The 15,590-nt window shown below is 42.8% G+C and overlaps 1 protein-coding gene across 9 annotated transcripts in view; it reads left to right on the top strand.

The window, feature by feature from the left end:
* The window catches only part of PIKFYVE (phosphoinositide kinase, FYVE-type zinc finger containing), a 69,663-nt gene that overhangs the window by 586 nt on the left and 53,487 nt on the right, over positions 1–15,590 (top strand). For 2 of the 9 annotated variants that reach the window (XM_063341592.1, XM_063341589.1), the window contains exons 2-6: positions 3,136–3,317; positions 4,891–5,070; positions 11,430–11,548; positions 14,358–14,529; positions 15,241–15,448. In XM_063341592.1, coding sequence (XP_063197662.1) covers positions 3,136–3,317; positions 4,891–5,070; positions 11,430–11,548; positions 14,358–14,529; positions 15,241–15,448 — 861 coding nt within the window. Of the gene's footprint in view, positions 1–282; positions 363–402; positions 553–620; positions 980–2,057; positions 2,167–3,135; positions 3,318–4,890; positions 5,071–10,530; positions 10,622–11,429; positions 11,549–14,357; positions 14,530–15,240; positions 15,449–15,590 lie in introns of those variants that run through there. The other 7 variants (XM_063341594.1, XM_063341597.1, XM_063341593.1 and 4 more) reach the window with 7 other exon arrangements.

Raw genomic sequence — 15,590 nt, 5'->3', positions numbered from 1 at the left:
CGGGGCCGGGGTGGAACCCCAGGGAGGCACACTCGCCTGCCCGGGCTCCCTCCGCTGCCATGCTGGCGGCGGCTCCCACAGCCCGGAAGAAGCCTCCCGCCAGCGCGGAGGCGGAGCGCAGTGACGGGGCGGGGGACACCGCCCGACGGGCCCCGCCGGCGGGTGGATCGGCGCCGAGCCTCGATTGGCGATGCCTCGGCCAGGAGCGACGCCATCGGCGGGCGATTGGGCAGGGCTGGCGGCAGCGCGGCGGGTTGCTAGGGGCGGGCCGGCGCCGGGGAGGGCGGGGGGTGAAAAGAGGCGGAGCCGCCCTGGGCCTGCGCCCCGGCACCCCGCACCGACACTGCTGCCGCGGGGAGCAGGTGAGGACAGCCCTTCCGGCAGCGGGCGATCCCGCCTGGGCCCGCGGCAGGGACTCCCCGGGGTGCGCGGACCCTCTCTGTGGGACCCGGCCCCGTCCCTGGTAGCGGCGCTCCCAGGCTGGCCTGGGGGTTGCTGCGTGGCCGCTGCCTGCGAGCAGCTTTCCGCTGCTTCCTTCCCGTCCCCACGCAGGTGATCTTCCGGGTCCGCCATCCCAGCTGGGTGCCTCTCTGTGGCGGGGGAAGGTGGTAGGGGCGTCCCCTTAACAGAAAGGAAAGCGAAGCCGCCCGCCCGGCGCCGAGGTTGGAAGCGCAGCCTGTGTGCGCGTGATGCGGTTACGTTTAAATTACGGCTGCTCGGCTTTTACGGCCGGGGCGCGTTAGCCGGGTGCCCGGGGGTGACATCCAGTGACGGGGAGTGGCGCGGCCCCTCTGGCGCTGAGCGGTTTGGGTCAGTTCCGTGGGGTGCGGGGTGTCCCAGCCGCTCCGGGTGCAGCTGCTGAACGCCTGCGGGGGTTCGCACCCGAACTCGTGCTGTCTGTTTTGTCGGTGGTGAATCGGTGATTGCTGAAGACGTTGCAGCCTAAAGTGTCTCTAGATATACCCCCCGTGGCTGTTTGGTAAGGATCCTGAGGAAGATGTGGTTTTGTGCCTGGTGACTGATATGTTGACCCCTTTCTGATTCCCCATAATACACGGATAAGTGACTATTTCCCTTTTTCTTGGAGGGGGAGGGAGTGTTTTCCTTTTAGTGGGAGAACTAAATCGCTTTAAGAATAGGTGATACATGCCGTAGCTAGTATGTTGTGCAGCACAGAAAATCCAGGTGTTTCTGGAGGCAATGCCAAGTACAGTGCTCGTCTTCTCAATCTGTTTTAATTAGGCTAGTACTGCTGTCACAGACACAATTACTGTGTATTTGTTTTTCCCGTGAAGCTAAAGTTTATTTTTCCAAAATCACATATATGAGGTGTGCAAGTTCAGAGACTTCCTTGTTTTCCTGTCTTGCCAGGCTATATCCAATTGCTGGGAGATGGACGTAGTTTCTTGTAAGACTTCTGGTTGACTTCCTAACAATGTTTTTAATGTGGTGGTGTGTGTGGGAGCACAGCAGTGTCGTACATTCAACATTTAAAAAGCAAGTTATCAGTTGCCTTAAGTATTGAAGAAAAAATTCCAAATTTACCTGAAGATGTGCTCTTGATGGTATTTTCCATGAACTCTGGTATTTTAAGCATGTTCAAATTATCTGTTGTTGGAATAATATTGCTGAAATGCACAACAGAAAAAAAAATACCATGACTTACGGGGAAGAAGGACGTGGAAGCATTGCAGGCTTAAGACTTGACCTTACATAAAGAACCTGACCAGACTTTCTCTTAGAACTTCGTGAATGACGTCCCTTTGTTTTCTTTCTTAAGGATATGTGAATATAAGGAGAAGCTCTGAACTGAAGGTGCTTACTATACAGAGCAACAAGGAGAAGTCTACTGAGAAGTTGTATGATTCACTCGCAGATACCATCTTTTGCGCGTTCGTTGCAGGAGTGGTCAAACCTTGCCACATGAGCTGCACGCAGCTTGTTAGCACTTCCAGTGTCACTTGTCAACCACCTGGATTTTCTCTGGACCGCATAGATTTTTAGCGTGGTTTCTTAGAAGGTGGAAGAAAATGTTCTAGTCAGCAAAATATGCCTGTAGATTCTAAGGAGCAGTTGTGGAAACTGGAAACTGGTATTTCGTGAAGGAGCATGTATCAGCTGCTAAGCAGGAAGTAGACTCATACAGGGTTTTGATCCTTGGCACAGGTAAAAGTTAGCTGTCACTCGTAGGTTCCATCAGCTCCCCATGTTCCTGCTCCGTCAAATGTTTCACTAATTCTTGCTTAAACAAAGATGAAGGCAGCCTAACAGACTAGAAGTGCAGGCTTAGTGAGGCAGAGTGGAAGAAATCAGGTGTGCATTGAGGTTAAAGAATATGGGCTGTGGGAAAGCATGACTCTTGGCCGTATGAAGGCTTTGGTACACAGTAAATAAGCTTAACAGCTATGGCTTCCTCTAACATAGGATGTGGTTTGGCTTTTTTTTTGTTTGTTTTTCCTTAACGTAGCTACTTTTGAAAACAAGGAAGTTTGGAGGTGTTAGATATGACAACAAATAAATGATACTTTGAATTGCTTCCCTAGAAACTTGCACAAGGCCCTGTATTGTAGTGTGGAGGGGAAGGAAGCAGTGTGCCACCAAACTTAATCTTTCAGTCTTGTTTTTGTTTGCAGTTCATTTGATTTCTCATTCTGAAGTGAACTTGGCCAAACGATGAGTGTCTTGTGCTTGCTGAGGCGTGCCTGTCTTCAGTTTTCCTGTTATAAGGGCTGCAGAAGTCACAGCATTGACAGCTCTTCTCTGGAGCTGAGATTAAAACTTCTTTGTGATATGCATGCAGACTCTCCATTGAAAATTTCAAGTTCCCATAAAACAGCATCTGGAGTGTGTAGTCAGGCAGTGTAGTGGCTGTTTACTTACTTTGATTGCTCTGGATGTTTAACTAGGAGCTCTGAATTGCTCTCTGCAGAGAGATGCTGATCTCTTGCTAATGGCTAGACAGGGGACATGGGCTCCTAACTCTGGCACTCTTGACCTGTGCTAATAGCCGATGTCTGTGGTAGATGGGGTGAATGTTTCCCACCTAGCATCTAACGAGACACCTTCTCTTCAGTTGACTGAAGATGTTCTGTTTCACCACCCTGTGTATAACGCATGTTGCTGAACTCTTTCCAGGGCACGTGAAATGGCCGCAGATGACAAAAGGTCTCCGACACTGGACTCTACCAGTGAACTACCTCATTCTCCTAGTAGTCCGTCTCATCTCACTCATTTCAAACCCCTGACTCCTGACCAGGATGAGCCTCCTTTTAAATCAGCCTACAGCTCTTTTGTAAATCTTTTCCGTTTCAGCAAAGGTAAGTGCTTGAAGAAATGTGTGTGTGTGGATTGTGTGCTGTCTGTTTTATTGATGCCCTCTGCTGCCACATAAACTTGTAAAAACACCTCTGAATACAAGAGTGTAATACAAGAGCCAGACGGCTGGCCAAATGGATAGTGTGTCAGTTCTTTTGTGAGGGATGTTGCATCTTGATTTTGCGTGACATAGTAGAGCTTTTCTGTGGGAGAAGATAGCCAGCATCTTGCAGCTAGAAATCTGTCGCTGCCCATGAAGGTCAGAGGCAAGCCAGTTAGCAGATAGCATTGTATAGGTTCTTAGCTGAGCATCTGGGTTTCCTTTGCCTGTATGAAGTTTTTTTTGGGCTAAAAGCAGGAGTAATGCTCTGCCAGCCTATATGAGCAAAATATGTGCCTGTCCTTCCAATGCAAGTTCTTATTCCAGACTTCCTCCGCTCCTCGCCTTCCTCTGCATCTTGTACCGTCAGTTGGGTGGCAGCTGAGCTGCAATAAAGCAGTGTGTTTACAGGAAATCCACCTTTAGTTTGCATGTCTTAGGTATTCGCCATCAATAGGTCTGAAGTGTTAGGAAGGTTTTCTATATTAAAAGGTACTACTTGATTTTGGCCTTTGTGCTACATGTATCGTGAAACTCTTAGATTCTCAGTGGCAAGCTCTTAAAGAACCATGTGAGGTTTTCTCTCTCTTTTGTTTCAAAGAAATATACTGCAAAGAGTGGTGAATGAATGCACCTTGGTTTTGTACAAAACCTGTGTTTCTCTTTGCAGCAAATGGCAACTGGTCAGCTGCCTTTGTTTAGTCTGTTCGCTGTCCAGCTCTGTTAAGCATATTTCTCAATGTTTGGGCTTGGGAAAAAGGGCCAAGATAGCTTTTTGCATAAGCAAACTGATCTGTTCAGACTCTTATTATGCAGAATGAAAAATAATTACTTGGTATGACTGCTATTAGTTTGCATAGTAGAATATCTCCCGTCATTATTAATTTATTGAAAGTAGCATAAGACGTGGTCAATATTGGCTTCACTTGTTTGTCTCTGAGAAATGTAGCTGGAGTCAGCAAAGTATTGTGTTGAAGGAATGGTAAAACAACCTTGAAACAGCACACAAAATGGGCATGTTACTGGAATCATTGGGAACCTGTCTATACTTGATCCTCTGATGGAAAAGAGTGGTTTATTAAAGGCTGTGGTAACTTTAATGTGGCCTCAGTGCTGGCTTCTAACATAACTGAAAAACTCTTTTCAGGGCAGAAGCTGATAATCAAGTGTAGCTATTCCATAGAGCAAGAATAATTAATGTTTGTTGGTTGGTTGGTTTGTTTGTCTGTTTAGATACTTTTCACAGCCGGGGTATTTCTGAAATAGCCTTAGCCTTGACAGACAAGTTCTACATACTGACCTGTTTCCATGTTTTGTATGGTACTTTTCAGACAAAAATTTAATACATTTTATTATGTATGATCGTGATCCAAACAAGCTATTTATGACAGTTTTTTTACCCTTAGTTTTGCATGCACTACTATTTTTCTTTATCATGTCTGAACAGTTGTTTTTTTGCTTTTTGTCAACTCCAGATGATGGCAGGCTTTCATCCCCGGCAGAGAGAGCAGAGGCAGGACAGAGTGATCCACAAGCGTTGAGTGGTGGCTGGTCCAGTCCTCAGCATCCCACCAGGGCTCAGTCTCTGAGGTCACCGGTTCCTTACAAAAAACAGCTGACTGGTGAGCTGCAAAGAAGATCTTCTACAACTCTGGGTAATTTCAGCTTTCTGTGCTGCAAGGGAATGTTGTACTAGCCAGTCTGGGATGCTTCAGAGTGAAGTGGAAGGAAGTGAACAAAGGTTCCTTGACTGTCTAGATTAATAGCAGAATTTGGTATCAGGCTACACTACTTCTGTTAATGAGGTTGCACTTTAACCTCAGAAGCATGTTCCCTCCACCCGTCTTAGTGTTCCAGCAAGACACTGTTGTTGGGGCTCTGTTTTTCAATTACAAAACAGTCTGGAACAGAAGAGGCTGCCAAAAAACATCCAACGACTTAAAGTCATTTGAACCTTGATCCTGAAAATTTCTGCTTTGTCTTGAGTGACTTCGGTTGCTTAACAGCCGCATGCAAACTATAACTTCAGAGCTCAGCCTAAATGGGGTTGATGTTTGTGTCTTCAGGGGAGTTATAAATGCAGGGTTTTGCTTGTAGTTGTTCTGAGGAGAATTGAATAAAAACTTGTATCTAAACCCTTTTTATTCCTAACCTTGAAACTATTACCAGATGCCATACCGAATCTCTTTTTAGCTGAGATGGGAATTGAATGGGATTTCAAAGGTGCAACTGTGTAATGGCTTTGTGAAGATCTGGAAGAGCTAGTAAGTAGGTTGCAGGGGTCCCTCTTGAGATCTGCCTGGTTGTGGTCAGCCATTTGTGATAGCCTTGAGTAAACTGCTAAGCTGGGTAAAAATCCTGTGCAGGACAGTATTTCCGAGAGAACGGTACCTAGTGCAAACAAATAAGATCTTAAATGTTGTTAATCTGTACAGGACTTTTAGATAGATGTCTAGTCTTGGTAACCAGGCAAAAGTCCCATACAGATAACTAGCATTTTCATCTTTCTAAGTCATTTGCATGCTTAGTTGAACACATTCATCATCTTCCTCCTTGCCCTCCAGTACTGTTCGTACTATTCAGTTGTACCTGTCACAGCTAAATGAATTAGGGTGGGTTTTTTTGTTGTTGGTTTTTTTTTTCTGAAGCTTTTTCTTAAATGTCCCAAGTACAGCAGCGTGCTCTTGGCTGATTTGCTGATTTACTTTACTTCATTCTTTGTTACCTCTTTTAAATCACTTGGAAGTTATCTGGGGATTACAGGTTAGAAACCTTTAGGTAAGGTAGGTTGTTCAGTACTCAGAAGGCAGAAATAATCTTGCAGTTTGACTTCCACTGGGAGTAGACAGACAGGGAGGTGAGACTCAGTCTAAGGTGTGGGGGAGGAACTGTTGCTGCAGTGTTCCAGCTCCTTTTCAGGACCTCCATTCATGTCCCTGGGTTTGGATGAAAGTATGCTCAGAAATATGTGATGATGAATCAGCCTGGAAAGAAGTAAAGTTAGACCAAGAAGGAATTGCTGGCTTTTTGAAGAGATTTCTGTGATATTGGATGCTGAGTGGCCTGACTCAATATTGAGGATCTTCCCCCAGATAACCTCGGTGCTGTAACAAATGTGAACTCTGTGTAATGCAAGTCAAAGTGTACTGTACTGGTGAGGAGGTTTCAGGGGAGTTTTTCTGGCCATCTCACTGTAGTTGAAGAGGGGAAAAATATTTGCATCTTCTTTCTCGAAAACACAGGCATTGCTTTTTTTGAAGCAAACTTTAAAAAATTAATTTTCATGCCTTCTTTTGTCTTAAAAGATGCTGAATAATCAGGTCTTTGAGGATTTCTGAACATTGAGCAGAGGAGAATTTTACTTCTGCCATTGCAGCTGATTCTGGGCTGCGCAAATAATTGTAGAAACTACTCTCATATCTAAAGAATGAAAAGTATGAAAAGAAGTGATGTGATTTACATAAACACTGAGATTGGTAGGTCAGTCAGTGACAGTGAGGTGTCTAGTCTAATTGAGTTTTCTTGTAACCTTGCATCTGCAGGCCTGTAAATGTCTCTCTAGGCTTGGCCATTACTCAGATACTTCATAACATTGGCAAGTGTAGGTGGGAAAATGCTTAAGTCCTTCACAAAGGTCTCTCTAGCCTGCGCACGTGCAAATAACGTGCCAAGCTTAAGCAAACTGAAAGGAATAACTAAATAAAAGGCAGTCGGTGGCTTTAAACAGTGATGGAATGAAATTGCTCTTGAAGATGCTGGCTCCCACCCCTCATCTGTCCATTATCTTGCACTGTCTGCATAGCAGATACTCCCAGTGTTCAGGGACCATGCTGGGTGACAACTGCAAGTGCAGAACAACATGGGGGGATGGTGGCTTTTGTAGGAAACTGTCTAGAATCAAATATGTAGGATTTTGGTGGTGTGTTTCCCTTTGGGACTGCTTACACAAAAACGATATAATGGTACCTTACTGGCTTTTGTGAAAATAGGAGAAGCCACTGGATGCCTGGCTTACGTCAGAGATGCTTTGGGGGTTGTATGGCTGAAGAACCAGTGCTGAGAATTTACATTGATTTCTGTGGCCTCGCTGTTGGGTAATCTGTTGCATCCTCATGTGCTGGAGTAGGGTGCTGGGAAGCTGGTGTCCTTTGTACAGAGACAGCGAGCCCAGCTGCTTGTGTTGGACAGCATGGGTCCGTGTGTGCTGTCGGCTGAGTACTTTCAAGGTGTACCTAGTGAACCAAAATAGTCTCGGATGGAGATAATGTCACAGCTTGCAAATCCAGTTTAAGGAGAACTAGAAATGCTGACCAATTGGAGAGGGAGCATTGGAGTAAAAGCACTTCTAGCTTGTTACCCTGTCATGCAGGATAACGCTGTTAATGCTAGACAATTGTAGGAGACTGGCAGTAATAGGGAATGGCAAAGGAGCTTAGTAGGAGTAAGGAAAAGCCAACAATCATATGAGGGGGAAGAAGGCCTGAGGAAAGCCTGTGGTGGTTATCAGGAATCCTAAAGAACATGACTTATTACCAGAGCATCTTTTATCTTGAAAAAGGTTTTGGAAAATGAAAGTGCATGCTGTAAAATTAAGTTAAGGAGAGCTTTCATAATTTCATGCCAGTACTTTGTATAGCTGGGGGAAGATGCAATGTTTGAACTGTGATAATGGACTTGAATATGAAATGGTATGCTTTGGCAGTGAATAACTGGAAAGCAATTCACATTGATTGGTATTAGCAAAACTATGGTATCTCTGGCGGAGGTATTTGTTAATTGTTGAAACCGTGAAGCTCTCTGTTGTACCTCTTGTGTTAGTGTATGGTCAGCTCTCTTCCTGTAAACTCAAACTAGCAGTTAAGTTACAACAAAGTAGTTCTTGTAGTGTTTCATTCACTGTAAAATGAATGCTAAAATACATAGGGTCATGAAAGAAACTCGGGAAAAATATATTTCAGTGATTGAGTAATTGAGAATGCAGAACAATTGCATGACTTACTGAGCAAGTCTTTCTGTAGCCTGAACTCAGAAGAGTGTACTGAGTAGGCAGTCATAGCTGGAATGGTGTTGCAGGATCTTTCCCAGTGATGACAGTTCAGGTGGGAAGAGTAGGAAAAAGGGGAGGAAAACATACAGTATTTCAGAGGATGTATAGATTTTGCCAAGGATTGGCAGCCATGAATACACGTAAGAAGGTTGAAGGTTGAAATATGAGTATTCTTTTTTTCCTAGCTTTAGGAGTTAATTTTTAGCTTAAGAAGGATAAATAGGTTGGAAGTAAGTCAAACTGAAAATCTAAATTGGCTTCCTTTGGTATATTGAGGTTTTGTTCAGTGAACACATAGAAGGGAAGGGAATGGATAAGAAAAACACAATTGTTGCATAAACTGGTAGTCCTGAAAAGATGTGTTCCACTGAAGGGCTGAGATGCAGACGGGTTTTGTTAAATGCAAAATGATATCAAGTGAAAAATTACTGTCTTTTATGAGTGTTTGGCTAGGGAAGAAGAGTAAATAGATGAGGATATGTTAGAGTTGTGGACTGAGAAAGTACAATAAGGACTCTGTATCTCAAAACCATGAGGAACCTGTCTTCACTTTGTTTTTGTGCTGGTTGGGCAATGGCAGGCAAGAGTTTGTGAAGATGATCTGGTTGTTATAACAGATAAATAGCGCTTAAGTGAAGTTTCATTTTATTTTAAAAACATAATTTATTTTGTGTAATTTTAGGTGTCTCTGGGGGTATGTGTTGGTTTTTGAGTTTTTTTTGGGGGGGGGTTGGGGGGTGTGTGTATTGTGGGGTTTTTGTTTATTTGGTTTTTGGTTGGTTGGATTGTTTTTTAAGCAGCATTTTCTTTCTTCAGGAGCACTAAAAACACTTACCACTACTTAGATGTGTAAGTGTGCCCAACCCTCGTGGTCTCAAATCAAAAGAAGATATGAAGTCTCTTTAGAGACCTGATGGCAGTTGGGATGATGATGTGGGCAAAGCAAGAAAAATAGTCTTACAGTTCTGTGTTTGTAGAAGGGAATGTGAGTTTTGCAGATTAGATGGTGAAATATAGTTGCAATGCTGAAAACGTACATCTATAAATTGTGTGTGCATTAACTGAGAAAATGGCTGTGGTATTGATAATAATGGAATTTGGATCAGGAGTAAGAGTTAACCTAAGATTGATACATGTGAATCCTTTCATAAGGTTGGTGGTTTAGACAGCGTGTCCTGTATTGCAGGAGTGATAACTTCTTAACATTCTTGCTATACAGTGTTCTCCCCCAGAAAGGGAGAAATCAAGTGATTGAGAAGGAAGAGCACCAGCTGAATTTTAATCTGAGACTTGGTCACCTTCTGTAGTATAAACAGGTTAGCCATGTGCTCCTACTGCTGATGGCATGCTTTTTCTAATGTAGATGACATTTGACATTGTTTTATGTAAGACAGAAAAGGGCATTTAACTAACAAGAGAGCCAGTGTGGAGTTACCTGTGGCATTTCTTCAGTGCTGTGTATATTCATAAGTTAGGAGTCAGTTGGCTAACAAGATTTGTAGCTTGTTAGTCAGGAAGCCTGATAATAGTTTTTTGAATTGGAAGCAACGTTTATGGAAAGAAGATGCTCTTGAAATCAAAAGTTACATCAGGAAAGCCCAGGAAGTAAATGCAGCGTAGATCTTGTGATAGAAGTAAGGAGGAGCCAAAGGTTTCTATGGTATTATCAATGTTTTCTTGAAATATTCATGTCCCTTCAGTTACCCTAAAATATTCAACTTGGTACTGCCCAAAAGTATAATTGTGATTATTTTTTTTTGTTAAACAGTAAATTCCAAGTGGCTAGCCACAGAACTGGGTTTAAGCACTTTAGAATATCTTTAAAATCATCTCCTGTTGTGGATTCTTTGTTGTACAGAGGTCATTAAGCAGCTATATGTGGGCTGATTAACTAAAAATACCTACTAAGAACCTGAAGAGGAGGCATGGAATCCCGCAGTTTTAATCACAAGACTCGCAGAGTTTTGATCTGCTGCGCACAAAGGAATAGCCTAGTCGTTACTGCGCGGCAACAGTTAACACGCCTCTGCTAGTGCTGTCAGCGTTCCCGCTGACATCAGTGGTATCTAAAGCAGCCAACAGAAAGCAGCCATGTCTGCCCTTTCCGTGCTAAAGGGAATCAAAATAAAATGCTAGTCAGATGGAGAGCAGCGACGCTGGTAAGAAACTTTAAACTGTTCAGAAAAGCTTTTGATGTAGGAAAGTGACTCTGAAAATGTTTAAATGTTCAGGTAAATACAGCACTGTGTTCGCAGATCCTTCTGGAGAGAAGGATCCTATTTGTAACTTGTACGGCAATGCTTCAGAGTAAGCTAGCATTTTATAGGAGAGAAATTAACTGCATTACCTTTTGATTCAGGAGTCTTGTTGCTATAATTAATCAAGAATGACTGTACAAGTTCTCAACAACTTATCTTTTTGCTTAGAAAATGACAAAAAAAACCTCAAAAATGTGAACTTCTGGATGCATTTTATTCTGAGTTACTGTTTGTAACAGAATCTGAGCAATTGAGTTCTGAGACTTGCTGTAGTAATTTATAAATAAATTCAGGTTAAGGCATTGGCTTATACCGGTCCTAGAATGAACGTGAATATTGCTGCAATTATTTTTGTAATTATTAATATCCTAGAGGGCATTCTAAGATGAGACTTCAGTGCTTTCTAAAAGACATTTGCAAGGTTCAAATAGTGGGTTGAAAATAACCTCGCTTCTTTAAAGGATGTTTTAATTCTCAGAAATTGGTTCTTGTAAACACAGAGGACGGTATTTAAACTGTCAGTCAAAGCAAGCTGTCTGCATCAGAAGCTCCTTTTGGGGAAGAAGAGTGCAAGGGCATGAAGCGATACATGCTGTAACTTTGTAAAGTGACATATGTGGAGGTTTCTCTTTCTAATGGGGTTTTGTCTTGTGATGTGAATGTTGATGTATCATGGAAGAAATGAATACTACTCTCCCTTGCCTTCCAGACAATCGAAGGAAAGTAGAACCGCCTCTTGGAGGTCATGATCCTCGAACAGCAGTTCAGTTAAGAAGCCTCAGCACCGTTTTAAAGCGCCTCAAAGAAATCATGGAGGGGAAGAGCCAGGTACTTCTGAGGGATTTGTAGGCCAAACTATCTAGCAATTGAACTGTTTACTGGGCTTCTCTGAGCTTCACTTTTAGATACATCACAGGGATTTTTTCAGATGTTTGAAGGTTGAGTGAATAAACTCAAAAATCATTGCGTGAGTGCAGGGGAAACAATTCAAGTTGTTGCTGACTTTTTGACGTGTCAAACATCTGTCATATTGTGGGAGTGAAACATTGCAGTTGCTCAGCTTCTTGAACTTGGACCAGATGCTCTCATTTTAGACTCCTTCCCACTTCTGTATTACCTAATCTAGTATGACCTGATGGTTTTCTCCCTTGAAGGCTAACTGTGGTCAGGTAAAACACATTGACCCTCACAAATAGTAATGAGACTTCTGAGGATGAATTAAATCTGCCACTTACTGTGGTAATGATTGGTCAGCAATACTTGCTTGAAAGGCTTGTCCTGTTAATCAATTTTGATTCAGTTGGATAAGGGTCTGGTGGTTGCTACTGACTTGCTGGTTTCACCTCCCTCTGCTGAGTTGGACCATGCCTTTAAGAGGAGGATCTAGTTGAGAGAAGAAGCCACAACTATTTATGAGTGATGATATAAATAGCTGTGTCTGGGAGCAAGACACAAACAGGCAAAAGTACATTTAATTAAACTGAACGGAGAGGAAAAGGCTTTTGGCTTGGTAGCTTTTACAGGTAGACGTTGAGTAAACTCACTTAGCTTCCAGTACTATTCTGCTTGTAAGAATAATTTTGCGTTGTCAGAAAGGGTGATATTTTTAAGGGTGAAACAAAAGCCTTTCATTGAAGTTATCAGGGCATTGAGTGTGGCCCCTACTAATATTTCAGTTTGTGGCAGCTTCTGAAGGCCCTGGAGCTTTTCAGACATCTTTGAAGCTATTGGAGAAGTATTCAAACAGACAGGATGCAGCAATAAATGAGTATGTCTAGATCTTTCTTTGAAAGTGGTGTGTCGTCAGTATGCTGACTTCTGTACAAATGGTAATGCATCGTTGCCCTTGACTGCAGCCACGTCTTGGATCGAGTCACTCCAGGCAACAATTTCTTCCTACTGTGGACTTGGCCTATCTCTACAGGAGACCACTTTACTGTTGTAGAAAGCACGTGTCAGATCCTGGAGGGTGCTGCTCTAATCAACATCTACTGCTAACAGAGACTTCTGTTCTGAACCCTTCCATGTAGGCTGTTCTCGTCATGAGTGTTGGCTCTGACCTGAGTAAGGCAGAGAGCTGGAAGCTGCCACCAGCAATGGCTGGGTTTCTAAACACCCAGTCATGCGCAAGTAGGGCAGAGGCCATGTGGGAGAGATGGCGGGCAGAGGCACCGCTGCTGGGAACAGCCACTCTCTATGTGACAAAACCAGAGACTTGGCTTATCAAGTAAAGCTGCAGCAAAAACTGTTAATCGTCAGCTTTGCAGCACTTCCTCGGCAAAGCTTTTCAACTGCATCTTTCCCTGCTTGAAGCTTCGTGTTCATCATAAAAATTTCTAGACTCTCTTGAACACTAGATGCCTTGAGCAGTCTTCGACCTCTTTGATGTATGAGTTTGGCTGAGGACAGCATGAAATTGTTGTCTTGTTGATCATAGCTGTTTTGGTCTCAAAATTGGTGCAGCAGCTATGTTAAACTTCGCTTTGTGAACAAGCAAAAATAAAGCCAAATTCAGGGCATGCTTTTTTTTTTTTTTTTTGTTATGTGAACATCAGAGTATGGATCACCTTTCTTCTCTGTGGGTTACAGTTATGGGTTGTTTTGAGAAAATTCTTGCAGCACTTTCTCTTCCTAGGAAAAACCCAAAGTATTCAGTCCCTCTGAAAAGGCTTATTGCCAGAACTGAACTCTAGCAAAGAGTGTTTCACAGTCACAGCTGTCATGTGACCATTAGCAGTTGTCTCCATCCATGGTAATTGTAGCTGGTGTGCTCAGAATCATAATGGAGAGATTTGTCTTGCTTTGTTTATAGCTACAACACCAAATGGAAGTTTTAACTCTTTGTTTTCAGGTCTTAAATCAAGACAAAAATTCCTGTGGCTGCATCTATGCTGCAAATCAGTATATGTTGTTATCTGCTGAATGTGTATTCCACAGTTGTCTTCACAGAGCAGTTAACCCAGAGTTTTGAAACATCATTCTGGGACACAGGTTTTTCCAACTGTTTACTGGGGTTTTGAAGAATTTGATCATATAACAAAACTTTTTACATCTATCTGTTATCCTTTCAAAGTACATCCCAGTATTAGCTGTTGAAATGATCTCCCTGCACTGATAATTCCTGATAACTTGATTTACCCCTGAATAACAGCTTTCACTAATGTGTGGGTTTTGTTTTTGTGGTGTGTTGGGTTTTTCTGGGTTTTTTTTGTTTGTTTTGTTTTTTTTGTTTGTTGGTTTGTTTTATTTTTTTTTCTAACTGTGCTGGTTGAGGGCCTGTCAAGAGCTAGGGGCAAATGAGAGGGAAGAGCAATCAGTGCTTCATATGTTTGTTTCTTCTTGACCTTTATCTACAGCTCATGATAGTTTTTTATCTGCTTTGCTTCCATCTTGGATCAAGAATGCAAAGACTTACTGGACTTATTTTCACAGTTAACTCTCAGCCTTCTGGCTCCCTATAAAACCACATGAAAAATCTTTTCTGTGCATGTGTGTGCTTATACACAAGAATGTGCACACACACGTATATGAATATGTGAAATTGTTCTTTTCATGTGCACAGTCTGTAAAGTAATTGTGAATCTAAGCATGCTTTTTTATTTACAAAAAAGTTTTTCTCCGCTGCCTTCCCTTTTAGGACAGTGACTTGAAGCAGTACTGGATGCCTGACAGCCAATGCAAAGAATGCTATGACTGCAGTGAAAAATTCACCACCTTCCGGCGGAGGCACCACTGTCGGCTTTGTGGGCAGATCTTCTGTAGCCGATGCTGCAATCAGGAAATCCCTGGAAAATTCATGGGCTACACAGGTAGGCTTTATCTGTTGAGAAGCAGAATGTTCTCTGTGTGCTCAGGTCTGTTTGAACTACCGCATTTTAGATTCTGGCATCTGCTAGAGAATGCTGTACAGGTCTCTAGTGGGCTTAGAAATAAGCAAAAAGAATCACAGGACCTAATTCTACCAATTTCTTCATGCACGATGGTGGATTATGCTATGTCTGCTTATTTTTACCTACACTACGTCCATGATGACAAAGCAAATATGGCCACTATTTAACAATGATGTTTACTACAAGAAGTGTGCTCGAGTAAAAGCTACTCATAGTAATGGTAGTTTTAAAATGTAATGAGCCACATGTTCTAATTGAGGGTGAGGGGAAACTCTTTCAAATACGAGTTACCAAACTCTAGGCATCTCCTGATGGAGGTAATGATTTCCAGGTATGACCTAGTATGTCATATCTGACTGGCTATTGTTGTACCATGATTTCTGTGTGCACATGTGCTGTGTCTCCCTTACTGATCATGTGTTACGCATCATTTGACTTGGGGAAATTCCCCAAGTGTATAATTATCTGGGGTTTTGCTCTTTAAGGGAATATGAGAACTAGTGTTAAACAAGCAAAGAGCTTTTGAAACAGGAAATCCTTCTTTTCTCACCACTACGCACCTCTTATCCTGTAGGAACAGACTACTATTTGTTCCTGTTCACTTACACTCTCTGGTTCCCCTTTCCATAGGGGATCTCCGAGCCTGTACTTACTGCCGGAAAATAGCCTTAAGCTATGCACACTCCACAGACAGTAACTCCATTGGAGAAGACTTAAATGCTCTGTCAGATTCTGCGTGTTCTGTATCAGTGCTGGATCCTGGCGAGCCTCGCACACCAGTTGGGAGCCGTAAAGCTAGCCGCAACATCTTTCTGGAGGAGGATCTAACCTGGCAAAGGTAAAGTAAATGACTTCATACTGAGCTTTAGAATCTTAACTGTGTCTTCAGGATGACGCCTGCCTAGACAAAAGCTGGTAGTTTCCATCTAGGAAATTTAGAAGTGTATCTCCTGTAAAAACAATCTAATCCTGTGCTTGCT

Source organism: Chroicocephalus ridibundus, chromosome 7 (assembly GCF_963924245.1).
Source record: "Chroicocephalus ridibundus chromosome 7, bChrRid1.1, whole genome shotgun sequence".
NCBI classification, from domain to species: Eukaryota; Metazoa; Chordata; class Aves; order Charadriiformes; family Laridae; genus Chroicocephalus; species Chroicocephalus ridibundus.
Note: the sequence above shows the minus strand (reverse complement) of the source record. Positions and strands in the feature narration are given on the sequence as shown.